The sequence below is a fragment of the Rhinoderma darwinii genome, chromosome 4 (assembly GCF_050947455.1).
Source record: "Rhinoderma darwinii isolate aRhiDar2 chromosome 4, aRhiDar2.hap1, whole genome shotgun sequence".
Lineage (NCBI taxonomy): Eukaryota > Metazoa > Chordata > Amphibia > Anura > Rhinodermatidae > Rhinoderma > Rhinoderma darwinii.
Genome location: NC_134690.1, coordinates 207,910,957 through 207,933,488, shown reverse-complemented (window position 1 = coordinate 207,933,488; position 22,532 = coordinate 207,910,957). Strand labels below are relative to the sequence as shown.

At 42.1% G+C, this 22,532-nt stretch overlaps 1 protein-coding gene across 3 annotated transcripts in view; it reads left to right on the top strand.

The window, feature by feature from the left end:
* Window positions 1-14,155, top strand: part of RARS2 (arginyl-tRNA synthetase 2, mitochondrial) — a 77,764-nt gene extending 63,609 nt beyond the window's left edge. For 2 of the 3 annotated variants that reach the window (XM_075862133.1, XM_075862132.1), the window contains 2 exons: window positions 12,186-12,249; window positions 14,015-14,155. In XM_075862133.1, coding sequence (XP_075718248.1) covers window positions 12,186-12,249; window positions 14,015-14,101 — 151 coding nt within the window. In that variant the 3' untranslated portion in view covers window positions 14,102-14,155. Of the gene's footprint in view, window positions 1-6,044; window positions 6,340-12,185; window positions 12,250-14,014 lie in introns of all 3 variants that reach the window. The other variant, XR_012883176.1, reaches the window with a different exon arrangement.
* The last annotated feature ends 8,377 nt before the right edge of the window (window positions 14,156-22,532 follow it).

Below are 22,532 nucleotides of genomic sequence, written 5' to 3'. Positions count from 1 at the left end.
TGCTTCTAGGGCTTGTGTTTTAGTCCACGAGCGCAGTAGGGCCACATGTGAGACATTTCTAAAAACTGCAGAATCTGGACAATACATATTTAGTAGTGTTTCTCTGGTAAAACCTTCTGTGTTACAGAAAAAAAAAATGAATAAAATTGAAATTCAGCAAGAAAAATTAAATTTGCAAAATTCACCTCCACTTTGCTTTAATTCCTGTGAAATGCCTGAAGGGTTAAAAAAACTTTCTAAATGCTGTTTTGAATACTTTGAGGGGTCTAGTTTTTAAAATGGGGTGTTTTATCAGGGTTTCTAATACATAGGCCCCACAAAGCCACTTCAGAACTGAAGAGGTACCTTAAAAAAAAGGCTTTTGAAATTTTCTTAAAAATATGAGAAATTGCTGTTTATGTTCTAAGCCTTGTAACGTCCAAGAAAAATAAAAGAATGTTCCAAAAACGATGCCAATCTAAAGTAGACATATGGGAAATGTGAACTAGTAACTATTTTGGGTGGTATAACCGTCTGTTTTACAAGCAGATGCATTTAAATTCTGAAAAATGCAATTTTTTCAAAATTTTCTCTAAATTTTGCAATTTTTCACCAATAAACACTGAATATATCGACCAAATTTTACCACGAACATGAAGCCCAATGTGTCACGAGAAAACAATCTCAGAATCGCTTGGGTAGGTTTAAGCATTCCGACGTTATTACCACATAAAGTGAAGTATGTCAGATTTGAAAAATGGGCTCTGAGCCTTAAGGCCAAAACTAGGCTGCGTCCTTAAAGGGAATGTGTTGCCAGCAAAACATGTTTTTTTTTTTTAAATTAAACCTTTAGTGTGTAGGTGATTAAACATTGTTCAAATTTTTTTTATTTTTTTCACGAGTCAGGAAATATTATAAATTAGATTCTAATTTATAATATTTCCCATTGCTGGTCACTAGATGGAGCTATTCCCAAAATTGCAGCATTGCATGTGGTAAAGCAACCACATTGCTTTTTGCTGCAAAATTGGGAAAAAAGCACTCGCTCTAGTGAGCTCTGAGAATCCCCCCCTCCTTTATCCTGGCTAGTGCCGGGATAAACGAGGGGTTTGAACGGTCTAACCTCCTACACTGTGTGTCGCCATTTTTTGAGCTAACACACAGTGTAGTAGGTTTACATACTGTAGTAAACACACACAAACACGAAGATACATAGAAATCTCTTACCTGCTCCTTCCGCCGCGGCTCCCTCCGGCCCGTCCGCTCCGTCTGCTGCCGCTGGTCCAAGTGCACAAGTCCGGAAGCCGCGACCGGAAGTAGTAATCTTACTGCCCGGCCGCGACTTCCGGTCCACACGAAAATGGCGCCGGACGGCGCGCATTTCAAATTGGACTGTGTGGGAGCGGCGCATGCGCAGTTCCCACACAGACGGCGTACACAGAAGTGGATGGGACCCGTTCGCAGTCCCTATGGGACTGTGGCTGCCGTATTCCATGTCTGTATGTGTCGTTAATCGACACATACAGAAATGGAAAAAAAAATGGCAGCCCCCATAGGGAAGAAAAAGTGTAAAAAAGTGTAAAAATAAGAAAAAGTAACACACAAACACACAAATTAATCCAAACGTTTTTAATAAAGCACTAACATCTTTAACATATAAAAAAAAAAATTGTGATGACACTGTTCCTTTAAGGGGTTAAATGCAGCGGTCAAAAGCGATCGCTGCATTTAAGGTGTTTGCAGCTCATGTATTTGCAGCTCATGTGAGATTTCCGTGCTGCATGTGGCTGCAATGGCAACCGGAGGCCTAATGCTGGCCTCCCGATCTGCCTAGTATGAAAGCCTTCCAGGCCCCGCCCGGATGCGGGGTCTAAAAGGCTTCCGCAGCCGATGGCAAGAGGGCGCCGCCTCAGGAGCTGAGCTGGCGGCATCAGTGGTTGGTGCTAGCTGTATGTTATAGCTGACACTGTAATGGCAGGGACCGGAGCGAATTCTGATCCCTGTCATTAAACCCTTAGATGCAGCGAATGAAAGCTATCGCTACATCTTAGTGGTTGAAACACATATGCGGAAAATCAGCGTTAAATGACTCAAACATTTTCAAAATAAACTTAGTTTTCATTGGGACATGATAAAAATACAGATAATAGCATCAAAAATGGATTAAAATATAAGTCCTCACAGTACAGAAAGTACTGAGTGGGCTACTGGCCATAACATCTATACCATACAGAAGTACATTGTAAATAAACAGCCATGGTAAGTCACATAACAAAATAAAAAACTGTGAAATAGAATAGATCAGAATCAATAGACAGAACTGGCAAGGTAGCAAAAAATTAATAAAAGAGAAGTTGACAGACCATGCAGATATACAATGGGGTAAAGAGTAGTGATGTGCCTGGAGCCCACTTACACCCAACGCGTTTCGCCACCAGGCTAAAAAGTGATCAAAAAGTCGCATTTACCCAAAAATGGTACCAATAATAAGTACAGCTCGTCCCGCAAAAAAACTGCCCTCATACCACTACGTCTATGAAATTTATAAAATTTGTTAAAGTGTAGCTAAACGGTTAACAAACTTCTGACATGTCATAGGGACATCTCAGAAGTTTTGATTGGTCGGGGTCTGAGCACTGAGACCCCACCAATCGCTAAAACGAAGCAGCTGAAGCGCTCGTGTGAGCGATCAGCCGCTTCGTGTCTGTTTGGCTTTTTCCGGAAATGACTGTATTGGAGTACGGACTCAACAAAGTCTATGAACCTGTACTCCGATACATTTATTTCCGTAAAAAGCCGAATAGAAGTGAAGCGGCTGAGCACTCACACGACCGCTTCAGCTGCTTAGTTTTAGCGGTTGGTGGGGGTCTCAGTGCTCGGACCCCCACCAATCAAAACTTCTGACATGTCCCTATGACATGTCAGAAGTTTGTTAACCGTTTAGCTACACTTTAAGCCCTTATTCACACGATAGGGTTTCCCGGCCGGGTGACGGCCGTTCATAAAACGGCCGTCACGCGGCTGCAGTAGGAACAATAGACCCCTAATGGGGCTATTCACACGACCGATTTTTTTTGACGGCCCGGGAAACCTGGCCGTCAAAAAATGGGACATGCCCTATTTTCGGCCGTTTACCTGTCCGCCCAGCTCCAATAGAAGTCTATGGGGCTGGGTAATACACGGCCATCACCGGAATGTGTCTCGAGTGACGGCCGTGTCTTCCGTCGCTCGCGCTCTCTCTCCTCCTCTTCCTCCTCACATGCACTCTACACTGTGAGGAGGAGGGTCTTTTTTTGCTCCCTGTAGGAGTCGGAATCCCCAATCCCCAGCTGGGGATTGGGGATTCCGCTACAGGAGAAGTGAGTGGCTACACTGTCCATATATGGACACCGTGACGTCACTCACTTCTGAAGCGGAATCCCCGACCCTGTGGCCCGGGATTCCGCTACAGAAGTGAGTGACCACACCGTCCATATATGGACACAGTGACGTCACTCACTTCTGAAGCAGAATCCCTGACCCTGTGGCCGGGGATTCCGCTACAGAAGAAGTGTGACCACACTGTAATTGCAATGTTTACTTAGCACCATCCTCAGCGCATTCATTTATGGAAAAGACTTGTGTGGTGAAAATGCTCACTACACCCCTTAATAAATGCCTTGAGGGGCATAGTTTCCAAAATGTGGTCACTTCTCAGGGGGTTCTTTTATTATTTCACAACAGAGCCATGCAATTGTGAACCAATACTTTGTAAATCGCCAAATTAGGCCTCAATTTCGCATGGTACGCTTTCACTCCTGAGCCTGGTTGAATGTCCAGCCAAAAGATTCGGGACACATGTAGGGTGATTCTAAAACCGGGAAACACAGCATAATAATTATAGAGCGGTCTTGTTATGGTGGCACAAGCTGGGCACCACATATTGGTATATCTATGGAAATATTCCCATTTTCACTCTGCAACATTGAGTGCACACTGATTTCTGCAAAACACCTGCGGGGTTAACATGCTCTCTACACCCCTACTTGAATATAGGGTCACTTCTGGGGGGTTTCCACTGTTTTGGTCCCACAGGGGCTTTGCAAATGCGACAGCGCCCAGAAACCAATCCAGCAAAATCTGCACTCCAAAAGCCAAATGGCACTTCTTCTCTTCTGAGCCCTGCCGTGTGACCACATATTGGGTATTGCTATACTCGGGAGAATTTTTTTTACAAATGGGGTGCTTTTTCTCTTTTATTTGTTGGGAAAATGTAAAATTTTTAGCAAAAGCTACATCTTATTGAAGAAAAGGGAATTTTTTTATATTCACTGTCCAATTCTAATAAAATCTATGAAACACCTGTGGGGTCAAAATGCTTACTACACCCCTAGATGAATTCCTTAAGGCATGTGTAGTTTCGTAAATGGAGTCGCTTTTGGGTAGTTTCCACTGTACTGGTACCTTAGGGGCTTTGCAAAAGGGACATGGTGCCAAGAAACCAATCCAGCAAAATCTGTACTCCAAAAGCCAAATGGTGCTCCTTCTCTTCTGAGTCCTGCCGTGTGCCCAAACAGGAGTTTATGCCCACTTCTGGGCTATTTCCGTACTCCAGAGCTGTTGCTTTATAAATGTTAGGGGCTTTTTCTTCCTCCTTGTGGACATTTGTTTTTGTTTTTTTAGCTAAAACTACATCTTATTGGGAAAAAAAATAACATTTTTCATTTTCACGTCCAAATTCTAATAAAATCTATGAAACGCCTGTGGGGTCAAAATGCTCACTACACCCCTAGATTAATTCCTTGTGGGGTAGTTTCCAAAATGGGGTCTTTATTGGGGTGTTTCCTTTGTTTTGGCATCACAAGACATCTTCAAACCTGACATGGTGCCTAAAATATAATCTAATAAAAAGGAGGCCCCAAAATCCACTAGGTGCTCCTTTGCTTCTGAGGCCTGTGTTTTAGTAGCACACTAAGGCCACATGTGGGATATTTCTAAAAACTGCAGTATCTGGGCAATAAATATGGAGTTGCGTTTCTATGGTAAAACCTTCTGTGCTACAGAATACAATTGATTAAATATTAATTTCTGCAAAAAAAAAATAAAATTGTACATTTCACCTATATTTTGCTTTAATTCCTGTGAAAAACGCCTAAAGGCTTAAGAAACTTTCTAAATAGATTTGAATACATTGAGGGGTGCAGTTTTTAAATTGGGGGAATTTATGGGTGTTTGCAAAGTATGGGCCCCTCCAAAGCCACTTCAGAACTGAACTGGCCCCTGAAAAAATAGCCTTTTGAAAATGTGAGAAATTACTGCTAAAGTTATATGCCTTGTAACATCCTAGAAAAATAAAAGTATGTTTAAAAAACAATGCATACATAAAGTAGACATGGGAAATGTTAATCTGCAACTATTTTGTGAGGTATTACTATCTTTTTTTTTACAATCTGATACATTTAAATTTAGGAAAATGCAAATTTTTGCAATTTTTCACAAAATTTCTGTGTTTTTCACAATTAAATACTGAATGTATCTACCAAATTTTACCACTAACTTAAAGTACAATGTGTCACGAGAAAACCGTCTCAGAATCGCTTGGATAGGTAAAAGTATTCCAAAGTTATTACCACATAAAGTTGCACATGTCAGATTTGAAAAATAAGGCTCTGCTAGAAGGTAAAAAGTGTCTGCAGTGGGAAGGGGTTAATATAAGGACATCCGTATGGTGAAACTTGACATACAATACATTATTGACGGCATAATGCTGATTGTTTGCTTAAGTAGCGACCTAGGGAAGCGTCTGATTTTTTTATTTTTTCCCTAACAATGCCACATGCTGCAGTATTTCTAGAAGCGAGGCACTTAAATAGGGGGACGCTGGTATAGAAATTATTAAGGTAGCGATGGCAACCTTGGACCAGCAGTGGGTGCACCAAATTTCACACACTTTTTCCTGTAACTCCCAGATAAAGGGGTCAATTCTGGTGTCCGTCCCCTCAAATCCTAAACCTGTGAGTGTACCCAGATGTACTTTCGCACAGCTTATACATATTCATGCCATACCTTGCTCTCTTATTTGGCAGGTACTGGTGGAAATGGAGCCTCTCTTTTAAATGTACCAGGGACTCGTCAATAGAAATGCACTTGTCGAGAGTGTAATCTTGGGCTAATTTGGTACTGAAGTGGTCTATGAAGGGCCTAATTTGAAACAAGCTGTCAAAGCTGGGGTCATCTCGGGGTGGGCACTACGCTTCAGAGCAGATGAAGTTCAACACAATATGTTTCCAACGGGAAAAACAACCTCAAGAAACCCAAAAACATAACAAAGAAATAGGATGGGATCTGTGTCCCCAGTGAAAAGACAAAGGGTTTTTACTGGTAAGTACAAAAATCCTGTTTTCTCGTTAAAGTATTCACTGGGGGACACAGTACCATGGGACGTGCTAAAGTAGTCCCTTAGGGTGGGCAAAAAGAATCATAGCCATGCGAGCATCCTAAACCATAGCTGCGTGCAGCACCATCCGACCTAAACTGGCATCGGCATAAGCCAAGGAATGATCTGGTAAAACATCGAAAGGTTAAAGAGGCTCTGTCACCAGATTTTGCAACCCCTATCTGCTATTGCAGCAGATAGGCGCTGCAATGTAGATTACAGTAACGGTTTTATTTTTAAAAAACGAGCATTTTTGGCCAAGTTATGACCATTTTTGTAGTTATGCAAATGAGGCTTGCAAAAGTCCAAGTGGGTGTGTATTATGTGCGTACATCGGGGCGTTTTTAATACTTTTACTAGCTGGGCGCTCTGACGAGAAGTATCATCCACTTCTCTTCAGAACGCCCAGCTTCTGCCAGATCACGCTGTGACGTCACTCACAGGTCCTGCATCGTGTCAGACGAGCGAGGACACATCGGCACCAGAGGCTTCAGTTGATTCTGCAGCAGCATCGGCGTTAGCAGGTAAGTCGATGTAGCTACTTACCTGCAAACGCTGATGCTGCTGCAGAATCAACTGTAGCCTCTGGTGCCGATGTGTCCTCGCTCGTCTGACACGATGCAGGACCTGTGAGTGACGTCACAGCGTGATCTGGCAGAAGCTGGGCGTTCTGAAGAGAAGTGGATGATACTTCTCATCAGAATGCCCAGCTAGTAAAAGTATTAAAAACCCCCCGATGTACGCACATAATACACGCCCACTTGGACTTTTACTTTTAAACACACCCACTTGGACTTTTGCAAGCCTCATTTGCATAACTACAAAAATGGTCATAACTTGGCCAAAAATGCTCGTCTTTAAAAAATAAAAACGTTACTGTAATCTACATTGCAGCGCCTATCTGCTTCAATAGCAGATAGGGGTTGCAAAATCTGGTGACAGAGCCTCTTTAAGTAATGAGGCCCAGGTGGCGGCCTTATAGATACGGCAGAAGCCTGATGCCGCACCACCCAGGAGGCCCCAATTGCCGTAGTAGAGCGAGCAGTGACCCGGAAGGGAGGTTCCCTACCCTTCGCAGAGTAGGTCCTTATAAAGGCTAAACAGATCCATCTAGCTTTTGAAGCTGGGCCTCCCTTACAAGGACCACAGAAACAACAAAAATTGAACAAGTGCAGGAAATGCTGATGTACTCGAGCAATGGGAACATGAAGATGGGCATCCTTGATGTCTATTGAAGACAGGAATTCGTCCACCTTCAAGGAAGCCACTAACGATTGCAGGGTCGAAGGGATCCGTCCTTCTTTGGTACAGTGAAGAGGTTTGAATAAAACCCCTTGAACAGTTCTGGAGTTGGCACTGGAACAATTACTCCTTGATCGAGGAGACTTTGAATGGCTTGGACCCTGGAGGGGCACCGAGGGGATGTCGACAGGAAAAACCGCCCGCGAAGGCAAGAAAAAAAACTATCTTTTAACCTGTTGAGACAACCTCCCGCACCCAGGTGTTTTCAACGTTTTCGAGCCATGCCCCTCTGCACTGAGAGCAGCCGCTGCCCCCCCCCCCCCCCCTACTCAAGGGAGTAGCAAAACTTTAGGCTGTGGAAGCCTGCTGGGCTGGAGCAGGTCTGGCGGGTCTATTGCGGGGCTGCCAGGAGTTTCTAGACCGGAAGGAGGAGCTCTGCGTCCTGAACATGAACTAAACCACCTTTGTCTTATGGATGAGGGAACTGGACGGCGCCTTTGACGTTGTGGCAGTAAAGTGCTCATAGCTCCTGTAGCCTCAGAAATGAGCTGGACTAGGTCAGGGCAGTAAAGGAGATCCTAGGTAAACGGAAGGGTGAAAACTTTCTTCCTAGATGCACTGTCAGTATCCCAGTTCCTAGTCCAAATGGCCCTGCAGCCTTAGACGACCGTTGGGCAGCTTGGACAGAGACGCCACAGACAAATTTAGACATCTACAAAAGCTGTGCAGCTAGCAGAGAGGCATCCACTTGAGTCTCCTGAATCAATTGCATCCTGCAGTTGTGTAGCTAGTTCAATACTAGCGGAGCTAACCCTATATGCGACAAAAGAGGGTCTGATGGAAGATGCAGCCGCGCTGAAAGTGGCTTTTGCCATAGACTCCACTTTGGCATGAACTAGATCCTTTAAGGCGGAAACATCTGAAACCGATAAAGTAGTATTTTCATAAAGCCGAGCCATGTGAGGGAGCAACAGCTTGTCAAATCCCATGTGATTTGGAAAGAAAGACCAAGGGGGGCTGCCTGTGGCGATGCACTAATAACTTATCCTTAAGGGAATTCAGCAGGATCATCCACAATTTTAAAGATCCCTCTCAACGCTTGAATGAGGTTCTTCACTGCAGGAGGAGTGGATCTGCTTCTGTTACGCTCAAACTCCGAATCGGAGAGAAGCGTCTCCCGAAGAACCTGGTTCAGACATCTAGCAGAACTGCCTTCAGTGCAAGGACATGTCTGCCTCCGTAGGACACTTTGTTAAAACTGAGAAGCTGAGTGCTCAGGTATAGCCCACTGGGTGGAACCACACTTTTTTGTTTTTTTAATAGTAACCTAGTGTCAGCCTCCTAGTGACAGTGGCCTATACCCATGGTACGGTGTCCCGCAGTGAATGCTTTAATGAGAAATAGAAATTAAAGTCCAGCTTTCTGAGCCCTGCCGTATCGAACTTTTGTCAAGGGTACAACATTTTGGGGGATTATCCATTTCGGATAAGGGGCCACTTTAGTGGCAGCCCTGGGACGCCTTCTCAGGGGTTCTTCTAAGTTACTAGCTGACTCAGATGCCAAGAAGTAGTGTGCCTCCTTGTCAGAGAAAAGTCTTTGGGTCATATTACCAACTGGCGTACAAATTCCGTGCTAAAAACTACGAAGGTGATCACAGGGAGAAGATGGGGGTGATGATGTGAAAGGATTACAGAGGTGGTCACAGAGGGGGTGACCATTGGGGGTTGATTATAAAGGTTATGGGGTTGATCAGACGGGGATGATGGGAAGTAATCCTGTAAGGGCGGGACCACTCCAGTTAGCATTGATTGGCTGCTGTCTATGACACAATGACGTTTTAAAGGAAAACTAAACCTTGAAAACACTTTTGACATGTCCTAGTGACATGTCAGAAGTTTTGATCGATTGGTCTCCACATTGAGACCCCACTGATTGCTAAAACAAAGCTGCAGAATCGCTTGGGTGAACGCTTTGCTGCTTAGCTTCTGATCAGATTTCTTCGGAAATCCAAACGAGCAGTGTACGGGTGTATAGACTTTCTATTGAGTCCGGACACTACATGTTTGTCTTTCAGAGAAAATCAATAAATCATAAATCAAGCAGCATAGCGTTTGGTTTTAGCGATTGGTGGGAGTCTCGGTGCTCGGACAATTCCCGATCATAACTTCTGCCGTGTCAATCTGACGTGTCAAAAGTTTTTTTTCAAAATTTAGTTACCCTTTAAAGCTATGCTGTAACTCTACGGAATTTCACTCTAACAGCTCACCACCCATACAGTAACTGTACGTCATGGGGCGGCGGTAAGGTGTTTAAGGAGGAATCTTGTCCAAGATAGAAATGGGTAATACTGGTTAATACTTATTTAGGCAGTAGCCTATTTCAGAAAAGCCTTGATATGGTAGGTTGCCTTAGGCATGTTTGCAAAAACATCAAAGCTAAAGAGACCAAAAATCTAGGTGACTCAAATTTTTACTTGTTTCTTGATCGCAGAGTTGACACATGGCCTGATAAGGCATAGGGGTTGACCACATATGCATCTGCTCATATTCTCACTCCTTTTAGGCTAAATGCACACAACCATTGTTTTAGGCCCCATGCACACGACAGCAAAAAACCTCCGTTTTTGCGGACCGCAATTGCGGTCCGCAAAAACTGAGCCATTCACTTTCATTGAACACTGACACCTTTCCGTAGCACTACGGAAGGGTGTCAGTGCCGTGGAAATGTTCCGGGAATTATGGAACATGTCCGTTCTTTCGCATTTTGCGGGCCGTGCTCCCATACTTTGTATGGGAGCACGGCCCGAAAATGCGGCTGTCAGTCAGCGGCCGGCCGTGCCCGAAATCGCGGGCCGTGATTGCGGGCACGGTCGTGTGCATGGGGCCTTAGTCAGTGTGCTGTTTTTTTAATTGATAGCACACTGACCCATTTCTATGGCCCCATGCACACTAAGGTGTTTTTCACTGATCTGTGTGGGGGCTGTGGGACTTGGCCTCAAAACTCAGAGCAGCTCCTATTCCTGTCCGTGTTTGCGGCACGGTCCCCTCACCCATTCAAGTCTTTGGCAACGTGAAAACCACGGACGGCACACATGCCAATACGTAAGCCATCCATGTTTTGCGGATCGTTGTTTACGGGCAGCAAAATACAAACTACTGTGTGCATGTATGCTTAGTAGAAAAATAAAGACACCCTCTCAGGTGTGACAATTGAAGAGCACATATTCTCTATCATTGGTTAGAAGTGGTGGTAACATGTACAAAATCTCCTGGGGGCACTGAAGGATGTACAGGGTTTGAGATGACAGTAACAGGATCTGATCTGTCTTCCTGCTGTCACTTGCAGCTCCCCCTCCCTAACACACAGAAACAGGAAGTCAAACTTTTTTTTCCCTGCTTCCGGACTTTAAAAAGTAAATTTACGCCTGGAGCTTTCATGTTTAATATGTAATGATAACATGTCCTTGGCAGTAAAAGGGTTAGGAATGGGTTGGACATCTTCATTAAAAATACATAATATAAAAAAATCTATCATGCACATTTTATTTATACTGGTATTATTGGTACTATGTATCTGATATATATATACTATATAAAGTTCAATAGTAGGGAAAAAAAAAAGATATTGATAAAGTTACCTCGATAGCGGTACCTTGATGTATCCGCAACCAAGCACAGTGCAACGCAAATAAATGGGGCTTTACAAAATCCAATTAATCCAGTCCCGTGTCTTGCAAATTTTTATGTTGTTGACAAATCCATGGCGGACGTGGCCCTAGAGTCCTGGAAAATGTTTAGATGTGGTTATTCACCACTGAGTGTGCTTGTCAGCCTGCACTCCAGTTTAATTCACGCATTTTTAGTGCAGACTTGCAGGGGATGCCTAAGTAATAATACTGATTTAGATTGTCATATTGATGGGATATTCTACTGATTAAAGTTAGAATTAAAAAGTCAATGTGGTCTGCAGGGGATCAATGGTATCCGTGGTATGACTGATCGGTTATAAACGCAAACCAGAACGCAGATGTTAAGAGCTTTAAAAAAAAAATAGCATTCCCCATAAGACAAAAATTCTGTAGCATCTTTTCTTAGAACTGTGCTTTGTGCTAATCCTGTTATTCCTTCTGGAAATATATAAATTGACAAGTATTTGTGTAAGGTGTGTCCCTACAAAATCCGCACGGTACATGCCCAGTTGACAAACGGATTTATAAAGCCCAGTTTTATATTTATACGTACTTTTCCAGGGGGAATAACAGAGGAACAGCAGAAAGCAGAGTTCTAATTAAAAAAATGCTCCAGAACTCTTATGGGGAATATACTAGTATTTGCTAAAACAGACATGTCAGGAGAGCGGACAGATCTGCATAGGGATGACAACACTGCAAGTGACAGAAATCAGAAGGGGATATATTTTGACATCGGACTCTTCCAGTAGTGCAGAATTAGCCTTCGGGTCTTAGAAGTAAGATAAAAATGTGAAAAACTTTTATTTAATGTACACTTAATGATGTTTTTTTTTTGTTTGTTTATATCTATATATATAGCCATTTAGCTAATGTGGCACACCAGTCTCTCCATGTTAAAGGAAGCACCCCAGAAGTTGCACATGTAAGTCTCACAAGATGGTGGCAATCCTACCGTTTCACTATATTTACATGCATTGTGTTTACTAATTCAAGTGTTTAAGGCCTGATGCACACGACCGTGTTCGGTCCGTGATATACGGTCCGCATGTCGGCCGCTTGTCCCGGACCGTACAAAGTACAGGGAGCCGGGCTCCTAGCATCATACTTATCTATGACGCTAGGTGTCACTGCCTATCCACGTAACTACTGTCACACACTAAAACATGATTACAGTACGGGACAGTAGTTCCGCGGACAGGCAGTGACCCCTATCGTCATAGATAAGTGTGATGCTAGGAGCCCGACTCCCTGCACTGTGTTCGGTCCGGGACATGCAGCCGACATGCGGACCGTATATCACGGACCGAACACGGTCGTGTGCATGGGGCCTAACCCCTTCCCGCCGCAGCCATTTTTCAGATTTTCATTTTAGTTTTTTTCCTCCCCACCTTCCAAAAGCCATAACTTTTTATTTTTCCATCGATTTTAGTCCTATGAGGGCTTGATTTTTGCGGGACGAGTTGTAGTTTTTCGTAGCACCATTTATTGTGCCATATACTGTACTAGGAAAGGGGAAAAAAATAATTTGTGGGGTAGAAAATGAAAAAAAAAAACAGCGATTCCGCCATTGTTTTTTGCGCGTCGTTTTTACGGAATTCACTGTACAATTAAAACAACATGTTAATTTTATCCTTTGGGTCAATACGATTACGGCGATACAAAATATATATATATAGTTTTTTCTATATTTTACTACTTTTACAAGTAAAAACCTAAGTGTAAAAAATAAAATTAATTTTGCGTCGCCAAATTCTGAGAGCCATAACTTTTTTTAATTTTTCCGTCGATTAATTGGTATGAGGGCTTATTTTTTGCGGGATAAGCTGTAGTTTTTAATGATACAATTTTGGGGTACATGCGACGTTTTGATCACTTTTTATTTTTTATGGGTTAAATAATGATATATTGTAATAGTTCAGACTTTTACGGATGCGGCGATACTAATTATGTTTGTTTTTTTCCTATTTTTTTTATTATGCTCTAGGGGGAAAAGGGTTTTGTTTTTTTTACTTTTAATATTTTATTTTTTTTTACATAAAAAAACAACTTTAGTTTACAAATTTTTCCTTTTTTTATTAGTCCGCCTAGGGGACTTCAACCAGCGATCGTTAGATTGCTTGCACTATATACCGCAATACTAATGTATTGCAATATATCGTGATTCTAACAGGCTTCTATTAAGCCCTGCCGGAGGCAGCGCTTAATAGGAGCACAAAGATGGCGAAACCTGGGGGCCTTCATTAGGCCCCCAGGCAGCCATAGCAACCATCGCCACCCCACGAATCCCGGTGATGCGATCAGAGGGGAATTCCCTTTGATCATGCCGCGGTCACGGACCGTGGCGACCAAAGAGTTAAACAGCTGAGGTCCGAATGTTTTCCGACCCCAGCTGTGTTCAGGAGGCTGCTCTAAGATCAGGACCTGTTAGTTACAGCTCCTGCTTAGAGGATGAGAGCTCAAACGAGCGCTCATCAGCTTCATCTGCAGCGACGCCAAAAGACATCGTTGTAGACTGGGGACCTGCACCGCCTGATGTCAAAAGACGGTGGCCGGTCGGGAAGGAGTTAACAATATATCTTATGTTGTTTGCACGTTTACGTTTATTATTATTATTTCGATTTTGTCCATTGTGGCCTCACAAACTCTAGCAATTATAAGATGTAACCGGAATACCATTGTTTCTACAGGCTCGGCTTCACTTCTTCAATAGTATACGGGTAGTTCTGGCAAGTGGAATGAAGTTGCTTGGGATCTCACCGGTTGATAAAATGTAAGAAATACCAACAAGCATCATTTTTAATAATAAAAAAATAAAAATCTACATGCAATGTAGTTATCTTGTGCTTTACAACATCAACATTTGATATATGATAAACCAGTGTTTGGACATGCATTTCCAAAGTAAGGCTTCATGCACACGACCGTGCATGTAATTACGACCAATTATAAAGTATTAGAGCACGGTCCGTAAAAAATAAAAAAATAGGACATGTCCTATTTTTTTCGGCAGGTTTCTACGGCACGGACACCCTCTCGTAGACATACGGGAAGGTATCCGTTGGCCATAGAAATTAATAGGCCCGTAATTACGGGCGACTTTATGGTTGTGTGCATGGGCCTAAGGCTCTGTTCACACGGCGGAATCTTTGTGCAGGAACAATCATTTCAATGGGAGTCAAACTGTTCTTTTTCCCGCTAGCTGATTTTTTTCATCTACCGGGAAAAAGTAGCATCCCGCTCGATCTTTGGGTGGATTCCGCCCGAACCTCCCATTGAAGTCAATGGGATCGGGGAATAATTCCGATGTGGATTTTGCGGCGGGACCTGCCACGCAAAATCCGTCGTGTGAACTGACACTTAATATTCAAGAAGCTGCTCCTAAATGAGGATCTATCTGCTACATGAGTAGACAGGTCAACTTTTCCAGGGGACCTATGCGCCAGGAAATACTTCTAATATAAATACAGTGTTCATACGGCCGCACTCACATACATATATATATATATATATAATAGCATTTTTGCTGTGCTATTCAATAGACACATCCCACACAACCTTCGTAGTATACATTTTTTTGTAATAGTGGGAGTCAATGGGAAACATATTCTATACAGCAGAATAAGTCGGGAGTATTTGCCAACATATACCTGATACTGCAATCATTTTATGACTAAATTAGTATTTATGCCTCTTTCCCAGTTGGCAGGAATTAAGTGATGTTGAAATTTACACGGTTTTTAGTAGCAGCTTGGAACAGAATGCACAAGGTTACAAGTCTATGTATTTTTTATTACTATTGTTAAACAAAATATTTCTTGAAAAAAAAAAATATTTTTATTATTGCCATCTTTTGAAAATGAGCTTAAGGGAGATAACATTTTTGGAAGTCATGCCCCTCTGAACATGACCCCTCCTCACATGTGTACGTGTATATACTGTGTATATGGATGGATTGATGTACTCATTGTCCTCTCATTAGCAGACCATATTCTGGCCTTCCATGTGTGATGTTCTCATGATTGGGCACAGTGTGGTGTGTCTGGTGTTCCTCCAGGGCTAGAGGAAGATTTGTTGGTGTCTCCCGATGGTTGACACTTCTCTTTCGCTGGATGCGCTGCTCAGATGATGGCTCTGTGTATGCTGCTATTGATCTTGGTTGGTAACAAGCTTGAAAAGAGTGGGGTGAGTGGAGTTGTTGACTCCGGAAAATATAGCTGTGGCTCGGGGTGGAGATTCTAGTTTCAGCTTGAGTAACTCAATCTCTCAAGTTTAGTAAGTCCTGACATAAGAGGCCAACATCCACCTTCACCGCCTCAATTTTGGTAGTGACTGACGTGTCCAGCATTGTAGTCAGAAGTGTCTCCGAGACCTGCTTTAGGATTCCGTTGCTGAAAAAATGTAAATGTTCTGTTTCTCACAACATGGCGTCAGAAGAAATAGTAATTTTATTGTGCAAAATGTTGTAAAAGATAAAAAAAAGTGCTATGAACTTGGTATCGCTGGAATCGTACTGACCCGCACAATAAAGTTACCATGTAATTTGTAATAATTCTCCCAAAAAATAAGATAAAAAGTGATCAAGAAGTTGCATGTACCCCAAAATGGTATCAATAAAAACTACAGCTCATCCCGCAAAAAAAAACCAGCCCTCATACCTCTAAGGCCTCATGCACACGACCGTATTTTTTCCCACCCGTAAATACTGGCGTAAATACGGGTCCGGTGTCACACGTATTCCACCCGTTTTGCACCAGTATTTACGAACCCGTGCCCGTAAATATGGGTCCGGTGTCACCCGTATTCCACCCGTATTTACGAGCACGGTTTTGTCGGCAAAATAGCACTGCACTAATCGGCAGCCCCTTCTCTCTATCAGTGCAGGATAGAGAGAAGGGACAGCCCTTTCTGTAATAAAAGTTAAAGAAATTCATACTTACCCGGCCGTTGTCTTAGTGACGCGTCCCTCTCTTCACATCCAGCCCGACATCCCTGGATGACGCGGCAGTCCATGTGACCGCTGCAGCCTGTGATTGACCTGTGATTGGCTGCAGCGGTCACATTGCCTGAAACGTCATCCAGGACGTCGGGCCGGATGTCGAGAGTGACGCGTCACCAAGGCAACGGGCGGGAGACCGGACTGGAGGAAGCAGGAAGTTGTCGGTAAGTATGAACGTCTTTTATTTTTACTTTTTACAGGTTTATACTGATCGGTAGTCACTGTCCAGGGTGCTGAAAGAGTTACTGCCGATCAGTTAACTCTTTCAGCTCCCTGGACAGTGACTATTTACTGACGTCGCTTAGCAACGCTGCCGTAATGACGGGTGCACACATGTAGCCACCCGTTATTACGAGAGCTCCATAGACTTCTATGGACTGTCCGTGCCGTTATTACGGCCTGAAATAGGACATGCTCTATCTTTTTCAACGGCACGGGCACCTTCCCGTGAGAAAACGGGAAGGCACCCGTCGCCAATAGAAGTCTATGAGCCCGTTATTACGGGTCGTGATTACGACCCGTAATAACGGGAGTTTTTACGGTCGTGTGCATGAGGCCTAAGTCTATGAAAAAATAACTTAAGGCTCCAATAAGTCAGGAAAGAAACAATATGCAGTTGTACAGGCCCGAGGGGAACTTTTCTTCAGTTTCAAGAGGCGAATTATCAAGGCCCTAAAATTAGGGAACCAGGAAGGGGAGGATTTAAACATATTGAGGGTGCCCGTATAACACTTTTCCAACAAAATTCCCGAAACTGCAAAGGTGCAGATATGAAAGAACGTTATGTATCAGTGCCACACTGGCATGTTCAGAAAGGATTGCTTCACAGCGTAACACACCTATGGGTTGTTTTTTTTTTACCCCATTATTATGTCCTGATTTACTCTGCCCAGCTTACATATACCCCCACATTATAAAGTCATACAGTATAGCAGTAAAACTCCAAACAAAACTGCTACCAAGCAGAAGCCAAATGTCAGTCCCTCCCTTCACCGTCCTACACTGTGGCCAAACAGCAGTGTACTGCCACATACATGGCATCGCCATATCCGGGAGAGCCCTTTTAACAATTTTTGGGGTACGTGTCTCCAGTGACACAAGCTGAGCACAACATATTTGCCACTGAAATTACATATCTAGGTAAAAATTGCAATTTTTACATTGCACTATTATTTATGGAAAAGACCAGTGGGGTCAAAATGCTCACTACACCCCTTGATAAATGCCTTGAGGGGTGTAGTTTCCAAAACGGGGTCACTTCTCAGGGGTTTCTTTTATTACTTCACATCAGAACCTCTGCAATTGTGAGCTAATACTTTGTAAGTCGCCAAATTAGGCCTCAATTTCGCATGCTACTCTTTCACTCCTTGCCCATTGTCCAGGCAAAAGATTAGTGCCCCATGTAGTGTGTTTCTAAAACCAGGAAACACAGCATAATAATTAGAGAGCTGTCTTGTTATGGTGGCACAAGCTGGGTACCACTTATTGGCACATCTACGGAAAAATTGCCATTTTTCACTCGGCAACATTGAGTGCACACTAATTTCTGGAAACACCTGCGGAGAGAACATGCTCACTACACCCCTAGGTGAATACCTTAAGGGGTGTAGTTTCCAAGATGAGGTAACTTTTGGGTGGTTTCCACTGTTTTGGTCCCACAGGCGCCCAGAAACCAATCCAGCAAAATCTGTACTCCAAAAGCCAAATGGAGCTACTTCTCTTCTGAGCCCTACTGTGTCGCCAAACTGCGGTTTATGACCACATATGGGGTATTGCCGTACGGGAGAAATTGTTTTACAAATTTTGGGGTGCTTTTTCTCCTTTTATTTGAGAAAATGAAAAATTTTGAGCTAAAGCGAAGTCTTTTTGGAAAACAATGCAATTTTTATTTTCACTTCCCACTTCTAATAAAAACTATGAAACACCTGTGGGGACAAAATGCTCACTACACCCGTAGAGGAATTTCTCAAGTGCTATAGTTTCCTAAATTAAGTCACTTTTGGTGAGTTTCCACTGAACTGGTACCTTCGGGGCTTTGAAAATGTGACATGGTGCAGAGGAACCAATCCAGCACAATTTGCGCTCCAAATGCCAAAGGGCGTGCCTTCCCTTCTAAGCCCTGCCATGTGCCCAAACAGCAGTTTATGACCCTATATGGGATATTTACGTACTCTATAGACGTTGCTTTACAAATGTAGGGGGAGGGGGGCTTTTTCTTCTTTATTACTTAAAATAATAAAATCTATAAAACACCTGTGGGGTCAAAATGCTCTCTACACCCCTAGATAAACTCCTGCTGGGGTGTAGTTTCCAAATTGGGGTATTATTTTTGGGGTGTTTCCTTTGTTTTGGCACCACAAGACCTCTTCAAACCTGACATGGTGCCTAAAATATAATCTAATAATAAGAAGGCCCCTAAATCCACTAGGTGCTCCTTTGTTTCTGAGGCCGGTGCTTCAGCCCATTACCACACTAGGGCCACATGTGGGATATTTCTAAGAACTGCAGAATCTGGACAATAAATATTGAGTTGCTTTTCTCTGGTAAAAACTTCTGTGTTACAGAAAATAAGTGGATCAAAAATGAATCTCTGCAGCTCAAATATCCAGACTAGAAGAATTGTCCCATATTGCGCAGAGAACTGTAAGCAAATATAAAAGAATCTAGTCCACTTGGCTTTCCTTTGTACAAGATTCACAACTATTTGGAAGATTCACATCTACTTAGTTGTTACATCTGTGTAAACATGAAGCTGATCTAAAGCTACACTCATTACATACAACAAGTACTTACCTTCATATATGCCAATATTTTAATTATAGACTTTGGTTGAGGTATACAAATGCTGAAAGTTCTTATAGACCTGAATTGCTTATTGATTACCTTCGTTGTGAATGTTTACTATGTTTAACTTGCTAGTGTCAGTGTGCGAGAGTAGACACACTGGTACTTAACCCCTTAGTGACCAGCCCATTTTAGGCCCTAATGACCAAGCTATTTTATTCGTTTTTCTATAGTCGCATTCAAAGAGCTATAATTTTGTTATTTTTTCGTCTACATAGCTGTATGAGGAGTTGTTTTTTGCGGGATTAGTTGTACTTTTTAATAGCACCATTTTTGGGTACATATAATTTTTTTATTAACTTTTAACTTTTTTGGGGGGGATTATAAAAAAAAATGAAATTACACCATTGTTCTATGCGTTTTTAAATTGACGCCGTTCACTATGCGACGTAAATAACATGTTACCCTTATTCTATGGGTCGGTACGATTACGGCGATACCACATATGTAGAGGTTTTTTATGTTTTACGACTTTTGCACAATAAAAACACTTTTGAACTAAAATTATTTGTTTTTGCATCATCGCTTTCCAAGAGCCGTAATTTTTTTATTTTTCCATCAATGTAGTGATTTTTTGGGCTTGTTTTCTTCGAGACAAGATGTAGTTTTGATTGGTACTTTTTGGGGTGCATGGGACTTATTGATACATTTTTATTATGACTTTTTGGGGGGGGCAATGGAAAAAAATAGCAATTTCGCCATTGTTTTTTGCGTTTTTTTTTTACGGTGTTCATCTTGCGGTTTAAATGACATATTAACTTTATTAATAGTCATTACGGTCACGGCGATACCACATATGTGTACTTTTTATTTTTTACACTTTTACTAAATAAAACCACTTTTTATGGAAAAAAAATGGATTTATTTTTTTACTGTACTTTTTATTAATAATATTTATTTCACTTTGATGACTGATTTTATTAGTCCCTAGTCCCACTAGGGGACTTTACTGTGCGATCTTCAGATCGCTGATATAATGCTCTGGTATACTTCGTATATCAGAGCATTATTGCCTGTCAGTGTAAATCTGACAGGCAATCTGTTAGGACGTGCCTCCGGCACGTCCTAACAGGCATATGTCCAGGGCTGACCTGGGGGCTTTTATCAAGCCCCCGGCTGCCATGACACCCCATCGGAGACCCGCGATTGCATTCGCAGGCCGCCGATGGGTGACAGAGAGAGCTCACTCCCTTTGTAAACAGTTAAATGCCGCGGTCGCTATTGACGGCGGCATTTAACGGGTTAAACAGCCGCGATTTCGATCGCGGGCGTTGGAGCAGGAGCTCAGCTGTCATCAGACAGCAGAGCCCCGGCTCCAGCCTGCACGGGAGACCCGTGCAGGACTTAGACTAGGCGAACGTTAAAAGGCGTCAGCCTAGCCTAAGGCCCCTTAGTGACCGACGTGAAAAGGCGTATTGGTGAAATAACTATCTTTATTTTCTTTTTATTTATATTGCGTAAGATAAAACTGAATATATATTTGAAACCAAATTAATTTCTGCAAAAAAAAATTACATTTGTAAAATTCACCTCTAAATTGCTTTAATTCTTGTGCTGTTTTGAATACTTTGAGGGGTGCAGTTTTTAAAATGGGGTGATTTATGGGGACTTTCTAATATATAAGACCCTCAAAGCCACTTCACAACTGAACTGGTCCCTGAAATAATAGCCTTTTAAAATCTTCTTGAAAATGTGAGAAATTTCTGCTAAAGTTCTAAGCCTTGTAACGTCCTGGAAAAATAAAAGGATGTTCAAAAAGCAATGCCAATATAAAGTAGACATATGGAGGATGTTAATTAGTAACTATTTTGTGTGGTATAACTGCCTGTCTAACAAGCAGATACATTTAAAATCTATAAAAATGCTAATTTTTGCAATTTTTCGCAAAAAGTTGGTGTTTTTCACAATAAAATACTGAATATAGCGACAAAGTTTTACCAGTAACAAAGTCCAACGTGTCACGAGAAAACTGTTTCAGAATCGCTTGAATAGGTAAAAGCATTTCAAAGTTATTACCACATAAAGTGAGATGTCAGATTTGAAACATATGGCTCTGTCAGAAAGGTCAAAAGTGTCTGCAGTGGGAAGGGGTTAAAATGCAAAATGATTCCTGACACTAAGGCCCCATGCACACGACCGTAAAAACGCCCGTAATTACGGGCCATAATTACGAGCCCATAGACTTCTATTGGCCACGGGTACCTTCCTGTTTGCGTCTTATTTCAGGCCGAAATTACGGCACGGCAGGCTCATAGAAGTCTATGGGGCTCCCCTAATTACGGGTGGCTACATGTGTGCACCTGTAATTATGGGTGCGTTGTTAGGCTTTCAATTTTTGAATAAAGAGAAGCAGAAAAAATGGCATCTGAGCGATCTTGTGACATCATTTCCAGCCCACTTTTTTTTTTTACGGGCCCGTAAATACGGGTGGAATACAGATGACAACAGACACGTATTTACGGGGGGCACGGGTCCATAAAAAGGGGTTAAATACGAATTAAACGTGTCAAAGGACCCATATTTACGGGAGGGAAAAAAATACGGTCGTGTGCATGGGGCCTTAACCCCTTAATGACCAGCCTATTTTAGATGTTAATGACCAAGCCATTTTTTAAGTTTTTCCATCGTCTCATTTAAAGCGCTATACACTTTTTATTTCTGCGTCGACATAGCTGTATAAGGTCTTGTTTTTTGCGGGACAAGTTGTAATTTTTAATAGCACCATTTTGGGGTACATAGAATTTATTGATTAACTTTTATTAACTTTTTTTTATGCGGGGAATAGAAAAAAAAAAACAGCAATTTCGCCACACTTGTGTGTCCTAAATTTACGCCGTTTACCGTGTGGTATAAATAACACAATATCTTTATTCAGTGGGTTGTAGCGATTACAACGATACCAAATTTGTATAGTTTTTGTATGTTTTACTACTTTTACAAAGCGAAAACACTTTTTTTTCAAAATTATTTGTTTTTGTGGCTCCATATTTGAAGAGCCGTAACGTTTTTATTTTTTCGCCGATGCGGTTGTGTGAGGGCTTTTTTTTTTTTGCGGGACGACTTGTAGTTTTTATCGATACCATTTTGGAGTAGATGCGACTTTTTGATCACTTTTTATCACGTTTTTTAAGGCTGGATTCAAAGAAAAAAACTGCAATTTTTGCATGTTTTTTTATTTTATTTTTTACGGCGTTCACCGTGCGGATTAAATGATGTAATAAGTTTATAGTCGGGGTCGTTACAGACGCGGCGATACCAAATATGTAACTTTTTTACTTTATTTTGTTTGTTAATCGTAAAGCAGTTTAAGTGGGAAAAAGTGGGTTTTTCATTTTTATTTTTTTTCACTTTTTATTAAACTTTTT